This window comes from Planococcus citri, chromosome 1, assembly GCF_950023065.1.
Source record: "Planococcus citri chromosome 1, ihPlaCitr1.1, whole genome shotgun sequence".
Classification (NCBI taxonomy): domain Eukaryota; kingdom Metazoa; phylum Arthropoda; class Insecta; order Hemiptera; family Pseudococcidae; genus Planococcus; species Planococcus citri.
The window spans coordinates 24,451,732-24,471,587 of NC_088677.1; the positions used below are offsets into that span (position 1 = coordinate 24,451,732).

A 19,856-nucleotide genomic window follows, 5' to 3' on the forward strand; every position below is an offset into this window, starting at 1 on the left:
TTCAGCTCAGCTCTGCCTCAGATGCCAAATTTATGGTACTGGTTTTGGTACCGATGTGGCTGTGGTTTGTGTTACTGGGAGGCAGGTGTGTGAAAGAAAGATCGGTTTTTGAAATTTTAATGGGATTTGGAAATGGTGGAATGTGGGTTTAGGTATATTTTGGGTGCGAATTTGAATAATTTGTTGGAAAAAATTCTATGGAATTTAAATCTTTTGGAGATTCGAGTACGTTTAGTTTTTGCGAATGGACAATAACGTGGATGAACTCTCCAAGTTTTGGGGGGGTTTCCGAGTAATATTTTTGGTACCTACAAATACGTTGTCAGATAGAAACATCAGTGTGAAGTTGACCCCTTCAAATGGGAAAAGTGGTGAATTTTTGTATTTTTGAAGGTCTTCCACTTGGTAGAAAATGTTGAAAAATATATCTTACGTCAGTCACACGTGAGTAAAATAGGTAGTTGAAAAAAAAGGCACTCATACACATTTCTCAACCTACATTAAGTTTTCCAAAAGATGTCATCAGGAAACGTAGGTATACTTGACCGATGAGATGAAATCGAAAATTCCCATTAATTACCCTTACTCTTTCAAGCTGAAAAAAATGTTGTTAGGAGCTGCCAAAGATGAGAATTTGTAATGAAATTTGAATGTAGCTTGTTGATTATTGAGAGCCTACCGCGGAATTACCAAGCCTGTCTGTAGCTTCGGAATGAATAATAACCTTACTTACTTTTTTTTATCGTTGTCTGTAATCTTATGGGATAACTTGATTGAAAAGTCAGCTATTGGATTATCGCAACCTGCGATATGACGAATATCTATCTGAAAATTGTCGAGATACAGAAGCCATTTGATTATTCGATTTGGCAACAGGTCATTTTTCTTGAGGTAGCTAGGTCACAGCTACGTTATCAGTAAATAAATTGACCTGGTAACTAGCTAGCAGGTAGTAATTCTTTGCCAGCAAGTGAACGATCGCGAGCAACTCCAATTCCATGACGGAGTAAGATTTTTCGTAGTTGGACTCTGTCGGCGAGGATAGAATTATTATTCTCCAACAATGCTCTCTTATGGCAGAAAAATTTTGAACCGGACAAAGCTAAATCAAAAAACATACAAAATTACGTATCTATTTGGCCTAAGTTTCAGGCGCTGAAGTGCATTTTTGATTTTTGGCAATTTTTAAAAAATCGTTGGTTCAAAAATGAAAAAAAAAAATGAAATTTCAACTTGACCTAGAGAAATCTGAAAGATGTATGCTCCATTTTTCACCTCTCCTTCCCGAATCGATTTGAAACGAGTTCGAATCGTTTTGAGTAGTTACGAAGCCTCCAGCAGATTTTTGAAAGTTGAAAATTCCACAAAATTTTACCCATTGAAGTTGGAAAGCTAATAAATTACTGTATACTTACCTCAATTTCAGCACACTCGGTCGATTGAGGTGGTTTCAAAAAATTGTGAAGTCCCCAGCTGTATTTTGGAGATTCTAGATTTTCAGAAAGTGTCATAAAAATCGTCAACATCCCCCTTCAGCATGTAATCATTTCTGCGGAAATTTCATAACATGAAAATTTAAAAAGTTTATTTTTTTGTGTCTTCCGACGAAAAAAAATCTGAAATTCAGATCGTGTCCTAATTTTTACTCGTTGAGTCGATTGGAAATGGTTTTATATGCGGTTTTGAGGTCTTCAGCAAATCTCAGGAAGGTTCAATTTCCGAGAAAATTCCTCAAAATTTGTCCAATTCAATATTAGCACGTATAAACGTGATTAGTGCATTGTAAGCGCCCTACTTGATCTATTTAAGTTAAATTTCGTCGGATTTCAAGTGCCATTTTTCGTAAACTGGAACTTTCAGAAAGTTATTAAAGGCTTCAAAACGACTTGAAACCATTTCCAGTCGTCTCAACACATCAAAAATAAGGCATGAAATGAATTTCAGATTGTTTCGACTAAGTTCGAATTTTCAATTATGAAATCCATGGGAAAATGCACAGGTCGTTTACGAGCACCAACCACGTTTTTAGGCGTTTACGCCATTTTGGACTTGATGACACTGTTATAGAAAATGACTGGACTCACCTCAATTGAAGTCGGAGTATAAATTAAGTTTTAGCTTTTCTGCTTCATTTGGTAGAATTTTGTGGAAATATCAACTTTCAAAAATCCCCTGTAGGCTCCAGAACAGCTCAAAACAGTTGAAATCCATTTTCTAATCGATTCGGGAGGTTGAATATAGGATATGAACCAAACTTCAACTTTCTAGATTTGTGTAATGATATTTTGATTTTCTGTCCATTTTTGGCCCAAAATTGATTTTTAAAACTTCGCCAAAAATGAAGAAATGTACTCTGGCACCTGAAATTTCAGCTGATGTATTTTTGTGAGTACGCTCTTACAATTTCGCTTTGTTTGGTTTAAAAAATTGTCTGCCAGTTGGCATACATCCCTCGTTAGACTTGCAAGTTTTGAAAAATTTGGCCAAAAAGTGCCAAAAAAGATGGTAATTCTTAATTTAAAACTTGAATATAGTCTCTTGGTGAGAACCTGATTTGAAATTCCTAGATTTGCTTAGCTTCGGAATAAATAATAAGCTTACCTACTTTTCGTTCAACATTTTTGTGTGGTTGACGTTGTGGGAATTTCCGGCTCATGATGCTTTCAGAAGTATGGAGATTCTATAAGATTTTAATTGCCTATTTTGAATCTCTTACTTGCTTTCATTACTTGTATAACTCTTAAAGCAATAAAATTGAATGCGAGTCATGGCTGAAGATTAAGGTAACCATAATTTTTGAGAAGTACTGGAATTTGTTCAAGTCAAGAATTTCTGATTCGTGAATTATTGAATGAAAACGTTGACTCGAGAAACGGGGGGGGGGGGGGTCGTAGTCAGCTAGGAAAGTGGATTTTAATGGAAGATTTTCAATATTTTTGTGTGTCGCCACAAAAACATTCTGAAGTTGAAAAATTCAACGTAGTAGAATTTTTTGAAAATCATAAATAATGCACTGATTTTTCGTATGTTGGGACGCTTCCAACCCTTCTCGTTCCTTCTCACAGAACTCTTCACATGAGTCTCAAAATGTCCTTACTTGTTGTCTTCTCATCTATTTCCTTCTGTTTTATTAGTCAAAAAATTGAAAAATCAGACAAGTTTTTGCCTTTTGTAAAAATTTTGATGCGTATGAATTCCTCAATATTATTCTCTGAAGATAGGTATCCAATATCCATGTTCATATAATTTTTTTTGTTTTTGGCTCGAAACAGTCAGTGCGATGCCAGAATGTCCAAAAATTGTTGAAATGCTTCCTTTTTCAAAATTTTCTGGAATTGTAACCTTCCTCCATTTAAATTTATCTATACATCCTGATGGAAAATTGAGAAAACTGGTGTGGAGAACTAGGAATAAAATCTAACGAAAATCATTCACTTACTTGAACTTATGTAGTACCTAATTATCTATGTTGTCTGAATAAACTTTTATCGTATATGAGTTAACCCCTTAAATAAAAACACCTACGCTTGTTGAAATCCAGACGACGTTGTCTGAATAAACTTTTATCGTATATGAGTTAACCCCTTAAATAAAAACACCTACGCTTGTTGAAATCCAGACGACCATGTGTAATGGTGATACAACACAACTGAAGCGTTCGGATCTTCATCGTAATAGTTATACTCGTAAGAACTCCAGAATGGAGTTACCCATCCTTCATACGGTGGAACCGGATGTAATTCGTCGAAATAACTTAAGAGTTAATACTACTTCTGAATAACCTATATAATTGATTAATTAGTTGAATAACCTAAATAATTAATGATAAATTAACCAATTTCACCTTTTTACTAGGACAATAGATTTTCTCACCTTCAACTAACATGAACAATAGATAGTAGATACAATAGATAATATACAATATGCATAGTGAACCTTAGTCCATCATATTCTATCAATAATTAGAAATTACAATAGTTATATTAACGAGGCCATGGACCCTTTTTAAACTTAATGAGGCTCCCGCCTGCCTCTGGGGCTTTTTAGCAGAGGATCTGCTGGTTTTTGGCCTAAAGGTCTGCTTCTTCTTCGGATGACGCAGAGTCATCATTTTCTGCGATGGCCACCTGATCAAAGTTGTTGGTAACTCTGAAACGAGGATTCTGTGGTTCTGGTCGTACCTGTAATGAATAAACGCATGATTATTAGTTAACTAGATGGGTAAATATTGTATAATTAATGTTATTATTCTTATCGCAGTAGTACTTCTACTTACTCTCCCTGACCATTCCCAGTAACTATCCGAACGTGGGTTTCCTTAATTAAAGGTCAAATGATCTCCAGAGTTTATCGGACTAAAATCATGAACGTATGGAACGCCTATGGGGGTCGTGTCGCGGGGTTCCCAGTTCCAGGGCTTTCCCCTTGGGTTTCGATTTGGCCTCCTGGAGTGACGGTGGCGTTCCTGAATGGCAGCAGGATCGTTAGGACTACGGTACCTGATGACACTGCACGGTGCCAAGTGCTGCAAAGGTGCTGGGTGCTGGACAGTCGAGGGGTCTGGCTGAGGGTCCTCCGTAGCTGAACTCGTTGTAGCTGAGCCGCTTGCAATAACGCTGTCCAAACTTTCGTTTAAGCCATGACCTGCACCCTGTGCGCTTGTTGAGGGTCGCGAACTAACTGGGCTGGTGGACGTATCGGTGGTGGGTCTCTTCCTGGTTGAAGATGGATCTCGTCCCTCCGGGGAGTTATCCGGGAACCTGGAAGAAAAAATATAGACATTAGATAGAGATTTCGATTTAATTAACTATGTACTATGCATGCATCGTATTTAAAATAAATAGATAGAATTGGTAGAGTGGGAAGATTAAATTTTACTTACTGTCGTTTTCCTCCTGGTAGGTTCTCTTGGAGCGCGTGGCATCTCCGGACAACTTGTTAGTATGTGCGTCATATTGAGAGTTGGTCTGGGTTGATGTTGAGACCATGATACTTCGATAAATAGCAGGTAAAGCTCTCTCCCACATTTCTTCTCGCTCCGTCATCGATAGGCTGTGGAAATCAACACTGTAACAAACCAAACATTAGTTAATTTAGCGGAACATACTGGATAGAGAAAGTAGCTTACCTCAATAACTCCATAGTAGCCGCTTAAGCCGCTAGATGATTGGAAGGAGGATCTTCTACCACTGGTAACGAGCAGAACTGATTAATAGCGAAAGTGATTCAAATCTTGGTTTTGTCTCGGTTTTTGGAATAGTCCTTCTACAGTTGAAAGGTGTTGATGTGGACCTTGGACATGTTCTTATTGGTCAGCAGCTGGATGATTCAAACTTACACACGCGTAATAACACTGATTCTTAGAAGTAGGTTAGTATAAATGCGATTATTTCAACGAAAAAGGTCATCGATAAATATGGCTTTTGTGCCGTTGGAAAGAGGAAAAAAATCAGAAAATTTGATTCGCAGCAAATCAGAAGTTCATGTAATTGAGTTTCGAAGTAATTTTATTCCAATGTTGCGAAATACTGAAAACTGCTCAATATGAATGAAAATAAATGAGCATTATCACCTTGAAAATATTCAAAATCTAATTTTTTTATGTAGTAAAAAATATTAGAAAATAGAATTCCTCATAAATCATGAAGAATGTTAAATTTTCCAAAACCCTCTAGTTTTTGAGTGAAAATTCAAAAACCATAACTTCCGTTGCAGCGCCATCTAGGTAGTTTTTTTTTTGTGACGTGGTGTTTTAGTCATGGCAACGTGGCCCTTTGGTAGGATATTTCAGAATTCCCATTCCTATTGGCCGTAATGGATAATTATGTATAATCCACGAATTCAAGCTAACCATTCAAGTATGAAATAGGTAATATTTTCTAAAAGCATTGACCTACCTAAAGCGTTACAGCAGCCAATAAGCAAAAAAAGGCAAATGCAAAAACTCTCTTGTAATCAGCGAATAGCTGGTGACTTGTGACTAGTGGATTGCTAGGTGGTTTACTGGAGCTTGCAGGAGATGTAGAAGCACATTTTTAGATTTTGTGCTGAAGGCTCCGACTTGCATCCGTAGCTGGAATCGAACTCCATGTTTTGTCAGGTCAAAATTTGCAACCATTCAAATTTTTGAGAAAGGGAGGGTGAGATAAAAAAGTTGAAAAATTCGAACTTGGAATCAATCAGTAGTAAATCCAAAGTTCGGCTCCCTAGAGCAATTTAGAGAAGAAATGAAGCAAATTAACCGGATTTTTTCGTTTTTTTTACTTCTTCAAATTGACCCAGGAGGCTAAAATTTGGCATGTACATTCGGAGGGTGTTCAAGATGTACTTACCAATGATATTTTGGCGCCAAAGTTGAAGACGGAACCAGCAGTAGGTTTACGTCCGTGAAATTTATACGCAATTTTTAAATAAGAATAAATGATTTTTTTGAATTCAATTTTATAGAAATCGGGCCTCATTCTATTACTAATTGTAAGAGGTGAAACAATACGAGTAAATTCAGAAAAATCAATTTTCGAATTGATGGTAAATGCCTGAGGTGAGATTATGTTGATAATGCCATCACGAGTTGTTAAAAAACATTTTCAAAGCATACCTAAAGCATTTAATTATATATTAGCAGTCAATAAGACAAGTAGAAAGCAAATGCAAAAACTTTCTTGCAATCAGAAAGTAACTGTGGCAACATACAAACCCATTACTCCATATTCGAATTCTACGACCTCTAAAACATATTAATCGATATATTACACAATAATATAAGCAGAATTTGAAATTTTTCCGCTTTCCACGCCTCACCCCCCACCCCTACAAAAAAATAAGTGCATATTCGAATTCTACGACCTCGAAAACATATCAATCGACATATTACACAATAATATAAGCAAAATTTGAAATTTCCCCCTCCCCGCGCCTCATCCCCCACCTATACCAAAAAAATAACTCCAGATTCGAACTCTACGACCTCGAAAACATTTTAATCGATATATTACACGATTATACATATAAGCAACATTTCAAATTTTCCCGCTCCCCACGCCTCACCCCCCACCCCAACAAAAAAAATACCATTGTGCAGATTCGAATTCTACGACCTCGAAAACGCATTATTCGACGTATTGCACATCGATGAAGGTTGAATCCGAATTATCACCGTTTTTGGGGGGGGGGTCTGTGGCCCACTGTGCGCCCGTTGGTTCAGCTGGTCTATTTCGAGACCTACAAATGGCCGTAAACCACTACTCGTCTTGGCATGTTTCTTGACATGTTCCGCAACCTTATTCATATGCATATTAATGACCTTTGTGAGGTCTAGGCCTCAACCCGAAAACGTCAAGCTACGACTTGATTAAATAAATAGTCACCATGACAGATGGGTGTCAATTGACAAGCGTTTATTAGAGGAACATAAATAGTAACAAACATGATAATCGCGCGGGAGATAAATACATAATAATTAATAATGAATAATAGGTGAACTGCGTCTGTGGCTAGAGGTACCATGCCTCCCACTACGTCACAGTTAGCTGCGCGCGCAGATGCGCTTGGCAGCTGCGCCTACGACTTGGCATCTGACATACGTCTGTCAGTTGACGCCACAACCTTCTCACAAGCGACGCACTTAACAACCCACTGATCTTCCTTGTGGGTTTGTATAGGTGCAGGTACAACGAATTCCCAGTCTTATATTCTGCACGGCAATAGTCACAAACATACCGGACACTGTAAACAGTAAGGTAATTAATACAAAAACTCAGCGACATACCGAAAAAAAAAAAAAACGTCTCTACTTACATTACAGCCGGCTTTATAACACGATTAGCGAATGCCACTTTCGCAGATTTGCCCTTCTTAAACATGATTTGACAATTGATAGCTCGTAACGATTTGAAAGTTTTAGAGTCTGAGCTGGCTAGTCTGAGCTGGCTCTCAGTTGATTAACATACAGGGAGTCTTAAGCTGGCTCTCATGCCCGATTATAATAAAGTTTGGGAGTCTGAGCTGGCTAGTCTAAGCTGGCTCTCATGCCCGGTTGTTATAAAGTTTTAGAGTCTGAGCTGGCTAGATATCAAAAATGAAATGAAAATTCAGCTTCAAGTAGATATTTAAAAGTGAACTTGACATAATAAAAAAAAAAACACAATGCAACCATCTACCAATATAGTGAACGCAAATGCAAAAACTCTCTTGCAATCAGTGACTATATAGTCGGGGGGCCCGCATAAGGATCACCTGCACCCCCCTGCCGATTCTCCGGGACAGCTTTTTTCTTAAAGGAGAAGTCCTAAGGAACATTTTTAGCCCTTGTCCTCAAAAAAAAAAGAGGCCCTACTTACAAAATGGCGGCCATTTTGATTGACAGGTCAGCCGAAATCGCACGTTTTGCGTTTCTACATAGGACTTTTACGTAATTTTTTAAACCGTACAAAGGTAGATCGAAAGAGCAGGCAAAAATTCATCACCTGTCAAAATTTCAAGTTCTAAAGTGCCTTTTTCGATTTTTGGTGAATTTTCAAAAATCAAATTTTGGCCAAAATGTGAGAAAAAAATCAGAATTTTACCAAATTGACCTAAAAATCTGAAATTTGGGATATATCCTATTTTCGACCTGCCAAATCGATTGGAAACTGTGTCAAACCGTTTTGAGCAGTTCTGGAGCCTCCAGCAGATTTTTGAAACTCGAAATTCTCACAAAATTTCATCAAATGGAGTTGGAAAGCCGAAATTCATTCTGCAAACTAATTTCAATACGCTATGAAGTCGACTGCAGGTGATTTTTAAGTCGTTTTGGAGCCTCCAGCGATTTTTTGAAAATTACTGGAGCCTCCAGCAGATTTTTGAAGCTCGAAATTCTCACGAAATTTCATCAAATGGAGTTGGAAAGCAGAAATTCATCCTACAAACTAATTTCAATACGCTATGAAGTCGACTGCAGGTGATTTTCAAGTCGTTTTGGAGCCTCCAGTAGATTTTTGAAACTTGAAATTTCCCCAAAATTTCATCAAATGTGGTTAGCAAGCTGAAATCAATTCTGCACTTCAATTTTATCACCTTCTGAAAACGACTTCAGGCAAGTTCAAGTAATATTGGAGCTACCAGTGACTTTTTGAAAATGTTCATCGCGTTTTTAGGAGAATTGAAATTTCGAAAAAGTAGCTGGAAGTTTCACGTGCAGTCGACTTCATATTGTATTGAAATTAGTTTGCGGAGTAAATTTCGGCTTTCCAACTCCATTTGATAAAATTTTGTGAGAATTTCAAGTTTCAAAAATCTGCTGGAGGCTCCAGAACTGCTCAAAACGGTTTGAAACAGTTTCCAATCGATTTGGCAGGTCGAAAATAGGATATATCCCAAATTTCAGATTTCTAGGTCAATTTGGGAAAATTTTGATTTTTTCTTACATTTTGGCCAAAATTTGATTTTTGAAAAGTCGCCAAAAATCGAAAAAGGCACTTTAGCACTTGAAATTTTGACAGGTGATGAATTTTTGACTGCTCTTTCGATCTACCTTTGTACGGATTAAAAAATTACGTGAAAGTCCTATGTAGAAACGCAAAACGTGCGATTTCGGCTGACCTGTCAATCAAAATGGCCGCCATTTTGTAAGTAGGGCCACTTTTTTTTTTGAGGACAAGGGCTAAAAATGTTCCTTAGGACTTCCCCTTTAAGAAAAAAGTTGTCCCGGAGAATCGGCAGGGGGGTGCAGGTGATCCTTATGCGGGCCCCCCGACTAATAGCAAATTGATTCCATTTTCTGTTACATCTTCGATTGGGATTGGCCCCGAAAATACATTGAAAACATGTAGAATCGAGAATAGAAATAACCAATCCATCAGTAAGTCAATTCTGATGTTTCAATAGGTAAAGGTGAGTTTACCTTTTTTTTTCAACAATTTTTTACCATTTCTACAATTTTCTATACATCAATAATTTAATGAAAAAAAATACATTTCTGTAATTATGAATAAAAATATAAAGAAAAATACCCAATTTTCTCACTTGGATGGCAATTCTCCGCTTTTTCCCCACCTCTAAAAATGGAAAGTATAAAATCCTGCACTTGTGGGAACAAATCCTCACACCTGGCAAATTTTCGATCTACGGACCTCCGAATCAACGGATGAGTCCGTAGCCATAGTCTCGTCACTGGACACAGTCAATTGGCCTGGAAATATTCATAGACGACACAGGATCCAGATAGTCTGTTTATTTATTTGATTACATTCAGTAAACTAGATATACTATTTGAAATAAATTGTAAGAAACTATCGATTATGGGCCAACTACAAGAATAGGTAGTAGGGTATTCGCTTCCAGCTTGAAAATTGTTCTGTTTTATTGCTAAAATCTTCCTACAATAAGCAGTTGGTAGATGCAGTGATTCCAATAAGATGGTACATTTCCCTTATAAGTTTTTGTCCTAAAAAATTGAAATAATTTAGGTACAAATTTTATTTTTATCTTTCAAAATATCACTTCAAGTTACATTATTGTTCAACTATAGATTGAATTATTTTTCAAGCTATAGGTACAGTTTGAGAAATCATATCGTCAAAATAATTTAGATTTGAAAATTAGCTCATTTGATAAGCTTACCTGTAGTAAGTGCATTTCCTCCTTGTGGTATACCATGAAGTATCTCATTAACGACCGTCTCCAAAACTGACCCATATTTAGCCATAGTTTCATTTGACATGGCTTTAAAAAAAAAAAAAAAATTGAAATGAATGAAAAATCAGATTTTGAAGAGATTGGTTGATGAATTCATTTTCGGTAAAATATAAGGTATACCTATCGATCTTCAATACCTATCTATCCATTTGGATCACTTTTACTCTACAAATATTTATTTCTCTTCATGTTTGAAGTGCTCTCAAGCGAATAAAAATTGAAAATTTACCTTTTGTTCTCACTTGTTTAACAAACGAATCGACTGTTGAAAACATTTCTTCGAAACTGATGAATTTATCCTTCTCAGATTTGTCTCCTACGTGAATCATATTACAAATTTGAAAAATATCATCATGCATAAATATAGGCATTTGGTTATTACAAAGAATAATCAAGTGTGTAATACATTATAAATGATCTCTAAAATTACCAATTTCTTTTATCTGTTTGAATTTCTGCTTGAATTGCTCGAATTTTTCAAAAGGATCCGAGGTTACATTTTCTGGTAAATCGTCTAAAAGAAAATGTATAGTTCATCAATATTGGAAATCATTCTATTATTCCGAATAAAACATGTTTCAAAATATTTCATTTTTGAATTCAAAATTGTACCAGCTATCAAATTTTTTCTATTTAGACCAGGTACTGAGAGTGAATAACTTATGCATATGTTGTACCTATTTGCAACTATATTAAAAGGGATTCAATTATATTCGTGCATCTGAAAACTTACATGCAGAGTAAAATATACGATCCGCTGCCAACCGATGCTGACCCAGTTTTTCAGTCTTTGCTGCAGAAATTTCAAGTATTTTACATTCTAAGGAACGAAACACAGAAACAAATGATGTGTAAGTAGGCATTTTTTGTATCACTTAAACAACAGTAGATTCAAGTGAAAAAACTACATAGGTATTTATCGCGTATATTTTTATACTGTGGTACATACATATAGGTAATTAGGTCTATTTCATTCTAAATTGAGTTATTTAAAATTTACTGATTAAGATTTTATGAAACTTACTTAAAGCTTCTGGTGTTAAATCATTATTCTTCGAACATTCATCACTGGTTTCCGCTGGAACAGCTGTCGTAGTTGTTATTTTGATTCCTATACATAGTCAAGTGTGGACAAAAAATTCAACAAATTCATAATTTAAAAGCTCGAAATTTTTACTAACGTAAGTTACTACCTACGTTGTATTATTGAGTAAATTCTGGCGTGAGAATGGATGAAAATATTTTAAAACGAAAACAATCCAAAAGCATATTGTAAATGTTTTGAATTTTTTTCAATTACTTACCTGGGTTTTGAGTTGGTGTTGTTTGTATCTGTCCATTCGAAAATAAAAAATTACTACCTAAACCGGTTAATACCAAAAAAACAACTGTAGAAACCCGCATCGTGGAAAAATTATTTAATATTTAATACAACTTCAAGTGATAAAATATACTAAGCAGTAAATTATACGTTCAATTCTTTTTATAATAATAATCCGTGCTTAGTTTTTCAACCAAATTAACCTACACCTGATAAAAAGTGATGAAAATTCCCTTGAACTATTACCTATAGATAATTCGAGACCAATTTGCCAAAGTTGCTTTTAAAAAAATAAGGTATCAAAAGTTGAAAAAAATCCAATAAGCCAAATAATAGAAACATAGGTACTAGGTAGTAGGTACTAGATAGTAGGTACCTATGATGAAAAACCAAAAAGAAATTCAGACTTTTAAAAATTACTTACTTATAAAAAATGTTTTTTTGTAGGTATTTTTTCTGTCATGTTCAACTTCTTAGGATTAATCGTTGGATATTTATTTCGATGTAAAGTAGGAATGAATTTTTTTTGTCCCTTATAGCAATTATAGCTCAAACGAAGTGTTAAAATTGGCTACTTACTTCCAAAAAAATTCGAGCAAAAGTTAATAATAATGTATTTTTTATTATTCGTCTTATTATACTTATCAGCTGGATTGAATTTTTCTAACAATGATGTTCTAATTAGGTATATACATTCTTTATGTTATCAAATTGAGAGAAAATTTGATAACTAGTGGGTACGTCTACGAACGCTACTAATTATACCTACCATTTATTAATCGTATTTTCAATCACGATTGCTTAAAAAATGTGTTTTATAAATAAAAAATAATATCTGTAAGTTCAAAGTTGGTCCGAAATGCATAAAAAATATCAAATTCACTAGTTGAAGGTTGAGGAAAAAAACAACAAAATTCGTAAGTTTCGATAACATAAAAAATGTTATACGCTTTGTAATACGTACTTAGTACTTACATTACTTTGCACTCAATCTTGAGTCTCAAGGGAAGAGCAATGTAGGTCTAAGTTAGGGTGGCCTGCCCCAAAAAAAAGTCAGCAGATTTTGACCAAATTCAGCAGAAATCTAAACTTTGAGTTGAAAGTCACTCAGAAAACATTTTAGCTCCGGAGGTGCCCTTGGGGGGGATGGGTTCTCAAAGAGAGGGTATTTTCGAAAAAATCGTGTTTTTTCACTCCTGTTGCTACCCAACCTGTTCATTCGTGGTTTGAATATTTTTCTTCCACGATATTTCGCATTAATCATGCCAAAACATCAAGGAGTATATTTTCTGAAAGTGGGGAAATATTTTGGAACGGAGTGGTTTTGTTAGATCATTTTTGTCAATTTCAAAAATTCAAAAAAATAATAGCCAAAAACTTAGCTATGAAATTTTTTTGAAATTTTCAATCATGACTAAAAATTTGGCGTCACTACGTTCCAAAATATTTCCCAGTTTTAGAAATGATATATTTCGATGTTTTGGCTTAATCAAAGCGAAATATTGGAGAGGAACAAATTGTTCAAAACGCGAATTTATCCAAAAATATGCGATTTTCAAATTTTCAGCTGCTCAATAGAACCCTAAAATTTCCAAAATAAGTTGGATAGCGAGAGGAGTGAAAAAACCACGATTTTTGTCAAAAATTCTCCTCCTTTGAGGGCTCATTTCTCTACTCCACGGGCACATCTCGAGCTAAAATCTTTTCTGAGAAACTTTCAACTGAAATGGTAGGTCTCTGCTGAATTTGGTCGAAATCTGCAGACTTTATCGGTAGATCCTCCCTAATTTAGGTATTTATATGAGAATGAGATGCTTTTAAAGTTACTTGAGTAAAGAAATGCCTCCGCATGGAATAGTATACCTTCCAGAAGGTATTTGAATCGGGTTTTTAAAAGCGAAAACGATGAAAAGAGCAAACAGTTAATAGCCTTTTCTGCAGCATAGTTAGTATGTAGGTATTTCTTCATAACACAGTTAAAAAAAAAAAAAGGTTTCACTTACTCTGACTGAGCTAAATGAGATTTTTTTCTATACGTATTATTATTTTGTAGACTTGCATTTTTAAGCAAAGAAAGCTAAGGAAGGTGTCACCGAAAAATTATGAATTTATAAGTAAGTAAGTATTTTTCTATTGAGATGAGTTCGTGAAAAATTCCATTAACTTCCATAAAAAAAACCTCCAGTTCAGCAAGTTCGAAAAAATTTGAGTGAAAATTGCACAAGGCGGAAATCTTGAAGAAAATTTCAACCTAGGTCCTCCATTTTCGAACATTTCTTATCGCGATGTCTGTCATAAAATTTAGTTCAAAAACTGGTTGGGATGTTGTGTGCCCTAAAATGTTTGAAAACTGCAAAAATCAAAAATGTGCTCCTTGATTTATTGGCATAACGGATTTGGAAGGGACTGAAGAAGGAAGGTTTCAAGGTAGTAAGCCATGGAGAAGTTTTCTCCTACGAGATTTTATGGCCATTTTTTTGGTTTTGTAGTTTGTTTTTCTTTTTGACCAATAACTATATTTTTTGAGCCATGATCTAGGTACATACTAATGTGTTTTTAATTGGGATTATGGAGGGGGAAAAGGGAGTTCGATATGAAATATATTGACGTGTGTAGGATGTTAAATTTTCGTTTTGGTTTCTAGTTTTCTCTTTCCTCTCACCACATATGGCGCCCGAACAGGGACGCCTGTTACTTATAACTATAGGTAAATGTGTCCTAAATCGTCTCAGATTTGGAGTGGTTCACTATACTTTTAATCTGAGGAGATTTTAACTCTGTTTGTAGTTTGATTTTACTTTTTTCAGTCTCAGATTTCTGAGAAAATGAGTTTTGAAGATTTTTAATCTCGGTTTGTTTGTCATTTTAATTAGTTTTGTACAGTACGTTAGGTACCTGACGGATCGCCTACCGTTTTGATAATTTTTTGAATTTTTCCTATATTTATTTGCTCTGTTAAACAATTCTTTTCCTAGTTAGTAGTTTTAATTTTTTTCGTGAATGGATTTGTTGCATGGTACATACATAATTTGTTTTAGTAACGTGGCGAGGACCTCTGAGTCAAACCACATTTACCTTTTTCTTGGGGGGGGGGCAAGTTTGCCTAATAAGACTTTTATTTGGCACATGTGTGTATTTTATACGTATGGTAATATATCATGCTTCGATGTTCGAGCGTGAAAGTGTAGAGATATGCGGATGCTGTGGCCGAGGCAGCGTACCTGCTGGGGTCACTGCACCACTGTTATCTGAGATACGAGGTGTGATGTACATGCATTTGGTATGGATTAATGTATAGTAATTAGTAATGCATCACAGGTATCGTTTTGGTGATGTATTTTTCACACAAAGAGTTGGTATTTGATCTGACAAGCTGTACCTCTTTTTCCTATTTTTAATCATTATTCTTCCTAAATCATTTTTGCTTCATTTTTCCAAGTGCGTACATCCGGTGTTTTGAAAATATTTCATTTTTTTTTTTTTTTTGTTTCGAAAACTGGTAAAACTGGTTCTCGTTTTGGCCTAAAAATGAATGGCGTCCGTTATGGTACTTTATGTATTGTATAAAGTTCTTAGGTTTCAGACCTTTAGGTTTGCTTAGGGATAATGTTGCATAGATGATGTGGTGTTTTTTTATCTAATGTTCTTTTGTTATTTATTTTTGATCAAAGTGATCGTTTTTTTTTGTCATTTATATATGTTTCAGAGTTTGGAAGGGAGGGGGGGGGGGTATTCAACTTTAATATAGGTACCTACACACGTCACATGCTTGGTATTGAACTTTTCCCCCTTCGAGTCTCTTTATTTGAAATTTGAATTTTTATTTCTATTTTTGAAAATTAAAAAGATTTTCTCAGAGATTGTATTCTTTTTTATCATCACGTCTCCAGTTTTTTTTTAAATGTTCATTTTGAAGTTGAAAAAATCAAAGTGGCCAAAAAGTAGTTTAAATTAATGAGGTAGTGGCTTTTCAAATATTTGTTGACACACTTTAAACTATCCCCCTTCCTTCTTCTCAAGTCCCTGGCGGTTTTAAATATGTATCTGTAGTGTCATCAGATTATCCATTTTGATTTGTTAGTCAACGAATTATTTTGGGATTAGACGAGTTTTATTTTGCTGGAAAACAAGTCGAAACGAATAGTAGAAAATTAAAAAAAAAAGAAAAATACCCCTTATGTAAATAATAAATTTCCGAGCGACTTCACTGTTGGTCAAAATAGACAAAATTATGATTTCATACGTAGTGATTCTCAACACTAGCTGGTCTAGCTTTTCAACATGTTTGAAAAAAATTCGTTATTGAAAACTACGCAGCGATTCAAAAATTTAATCACCACCAACTAGCTCTTTTGAGATTTCCATTCTTGATGATGATGATGATGATGATGATGATAGGCGATGGGTACACCTACATTGAGGCCATAACAACGATGTATCTTAAAATAGGTTTCTAAACGGGTTTCTGCTCTGATCCTTGATTAATATCTTTGCTTACTTAGGTACTTACATACGTAATGAGCGACCTCGAATAGTTCAGTTAACATATAATATTTAGTAGGTATATACTTACGCTGATTTGAAGTTTTAATCCTCCTTGCCTTTTTCGTAGCTCTGTGTTAGCTATCTGTAAAAAAAAAAAAGAAAATTTGAGAGTTTAACAGCTCTTACCTACATTGTCCAAGGTACACTCGTACTTACTTTTAATCGTTCTACTTCGTCGCCGCGCTCACCTCTGGGCAAATTTAATAACATCTGGTACTCCTGACCAAAAAATCAAATGATCTAGGTATAGGTGTGGGTGAGATACTTACAGTTACTTACTTGTGCGTCTAGCGTATCTTTTTCATCGTCTTCAATGTCATTGGAATCAATTGTCCGATCTAAGATTTCAAATCAACTAACACTTAATTATCAATAGGCTTACGTAGAAAGCAACAACTTCTTTGCAATCAGTGAATTGTCAATGGCTTTTACAAATGAGTATGTTTGACGCTATGTGTCTGATTTGCTGACAGAATTTTGCGAAAACAAGTGGCGTAGCCAGAGCATATCTGGAGGGGGGTTTGGTTTTGTGAGAAAGGTCCATCTTATTATTCAAGAAGAGAAAAAAACAAATTGGCCCGAGCGTAGCGAGGGAAAAAGCGTTTGAAAATTCTCATTTTAAGAGGTTGATTGTTTTGGCTTCACAATTTCAGAATTTGAATGATTTTTTAAAAAATTTCAAGTCTGAAATAGAAAAGCAAAAAATCCCAAACAAAGTGAGAGGAAAAGCTCTCGAAATTTTGTGTTTTGAGAAGTAAAAAAAGTATTTTTTTTTGATTTGAAGAGGGAGGCCCTAAACAATTGAAAAATTGATAGAAAGTATAAACACACACTATCAAAGTAAATTACACGTGAAGAATTTTATTTATAACTTTAGGTAAGTAAATTAAAAAAAATTCGTGATTCAATTTTTGCGGGAAAATGTAAATTTGATAAAATTTACATAGAAAGGTAATGTTTGGTATAATGCAGGTATACTTGGTTTTTGATCTGTCAAATTAATTAGTGGTGCTTTCTCGCCATTTCAGAGCTTCAAGAAGATTTTTTCACTTTCCTGGTTTGAAAAGATACTGAATTTCAGTTCGGCCTCTTTTTAGGGCAATTTTTCCTGGAAATAAGTGATCTTAAGATCAGCCAAAGTCTCTATGAAGTTTCAAAACCGCCACTAATCGATTTAGGAGATCAAGAATAATTGAAGCACATACCAAATTTCTGCTTTCTACTATTGTATTCAACTTTTGCTTATATGTACTTACTTATTTGCTACCAACGCGTTGTTTTTAGTACCTTAAGCTTTTGTTTTGCGGTATCGTACCATTCGCTTTGATTTTTGAATGGATTTAAATAATACATATTATGTAGGTCAATCAATAAAAGATTCTTTAATGATACATTTTCTGTTACCTATGTTGAAGCAATAACAACAATATCTCTTGAAATTGGTTTCTAAACAGGTTTCTGTTCTGATCCTTGTGTAATATCTTTGCTTACTTACTTATTTTCTTGCTTACTTACTTTTATTTGCAAAGTATACCTTTCAAAAATTTACAACTTTTCATCAGCGACTAAAAAGTATTTAAATTAATGAAGTAATGGCTTTTCAAATATTTGTTGGCATACTTTAAATCATCCCCCTTCCTTTTTCTCAAGTCCCTGATGATTTCAAATATCCGTAGTGTTACCAGATTATCCATTTTGATTTGTTAGTCAAAAACTTTGGCGGTTTTTATGAATTTTTGCGCGTAAAAACCTCTTCAATTGGGTGGAACTATGCGAAGTTGAAATTTTTCTTTGTGATTCACTACTTCTGTATCTACATTTTTGGCTCGAAGCAGTCAGTGTGATGCAAAAATGTTCAAAAATTAATAAAGTACCGATTTTTCTCTTCTTTCCGGGTTGTCTGTGAATTTTGATGGGAAAATTGGTTTGGAAAACCGGATAAACTCGAGGAATCCATTTCTCCGAAAAAAGGCGCATTTTTGCACTAAAAATGCGCATTTCTTCAGCAAAATACAATTCGAAATTTGAGTAAAATTGACACGAATAACTTTTAGGGGGAAGAAGGAGATCTGATTTTCAAACAAGTTTGAAAAAAAGTAGTTGAAAACCATGCAACGATTGAATAATTCAATCACCAAAGTCTTTAGTTTTTTTCAGAATTCGATTCTTGATGATGATAGGCGACGGGTACACCTAGTATGTTGAGGCGATAACAACAATATCAGTTTCTCTTGAAATAGGTTTCTAAACAGGTTTCTGCTCTGATCCTTGTTTGATATCTTTGCTTACTTACTTATTTTGCTACCAATGCGTTTTTTTGCTCGACTGAGCAGCTAGTTCCACTTGTTTTCACTTTCGAATGGGTTTAAATAATAGATCAATAATTACATGTAATTCTTTAATGCTACATTTTCCGTCAAGGTTCATGGGAAACATCACTCTTTCAAACCTTGGTTGTAAATAAAATGAGTCCGAGTCTGAGACGTGGAATTTTTTCTGCGTACAGTCTTCCAACGTCACCTCTCGCCGCTTTCTTCAAGTTGCTATTGCAACTTTTCCAAAATGAAAGTTTCAAGAAAATCTGCGTGAACTGAAAATTTAATCATGTTATGAAAACGTGAGTTTTATGATTGCGGAGTAAGTAACTTGCGTTTATTGAAATTATTTTGAGGCCGGTTTTAATTGGTTATGAGTTTCGCTAATGTGAGTTTAATATGTGTACCTACTTGTGTATAATGAAAATTTTCATTTTGAATTGGATGTCATCCAACCTTGGGGGTGGTTCTGGAGGAGCGATATACGCCCTTAAGGTGATATAGAACACACATTCCAGAACATTGTGACTTTTTTTTCTCTGATCCCTGCTTAAGAAAATGGTCTGTAGCCATATAGACCTAGTATTCAAGGGCTGCACTGACTTGAGGTCATCCCTATTATTACATTCTAAGATACATAATATTGAGAGTTCTAATCAACGATGCTGGCAAATTTTCTTCGACGATCCTGCACCCATCAATTTATCAGGGTTGGGAAAAAAGGATGGAAGTTGAAATTTGAACGAGAATTTAGATTTTAAATCAACTTAATAGAAAGCAAAAACTGCTTTGCAATCAGTGATTTGTCAATGGATTTCGCAAGATACTCTTTTTGAAGCTGCACTTCATTTTCATCCAACAGAAAAGATATTTCAACCATCAGCGTAAACAACAGAAAAATTGATAGAAAGTATAAAAACACACATCATCAAAGAAAATTACGCGTGCATAATTTTTTTTGAGTTTTTGGTCAGTTTAAAAAAATTTATTGTTCAATTTTC

At 34.9% G+C, this 19,856-nt stretch overlaps 2 protein-coding genes across 6 annotated transcripts in view; one reads left to right on the top strand and one right to left on the bottom strand.

Annotated features, from left to right (window-relative positions):
• Positions 1–19,856, top strand: part of Oct-TyrR (Octopamine-Tyramine receptor) — a 769,263-nt gene that overhangs the window by 314,033 nt on the left and 435,374 nt on the right. The window lies entirely within an intron of this gene.
• LOC135849997 (uncharacterized) lies at positions 10,196–12,145 on the bottom strand. The gene is made up of 7 exons (XM_065370675.1): positions 11,979–12,145; positions 11,699–11,785; positions 11,408–11,494; positions 11,105–11,188; positions 10,904–10,990; positions 10,600–10,701; positions 10,196–10,423 (listed from the first exon to the last, which is right to left on the bottom strand). The coding sequence occupies exons 1-7, from the start codon at positions 12,076–12,078 to the stop codon at positions 10,356–10,358; spliced, it is 615 nt and encodes a 204-aa protein (XP_065226747.1). The 5' UTR covers positions 12,079–12,145; the 3' UTR covers positions 10,196–10,355.

Bases quoted from the DNA above. Each gene is read 5' to 3' on its own strand.
- LOC135849997 (XM_065370675.1), bottom strand. From the start codon at position 12,078: ATGCGGGTTTCTACAGTTGTTTTTTTGGTATTAACCGGTTTAGGTAGT. The intron at 10,991-11,104 runs GTAATTTTAGAG...TGATTCACGTAG, and splicing joins CAAACAGATAAAAGAAATTG to GAGACAAATCTGAGAAGGAT. The intron at 10,702-10,903 runs GTAAATTTTCAA...TTTTTTTTAAAG, and splicing joins TAAACAAGTGAGAACAAAAG to CCATGTCAAATGAAACTATG.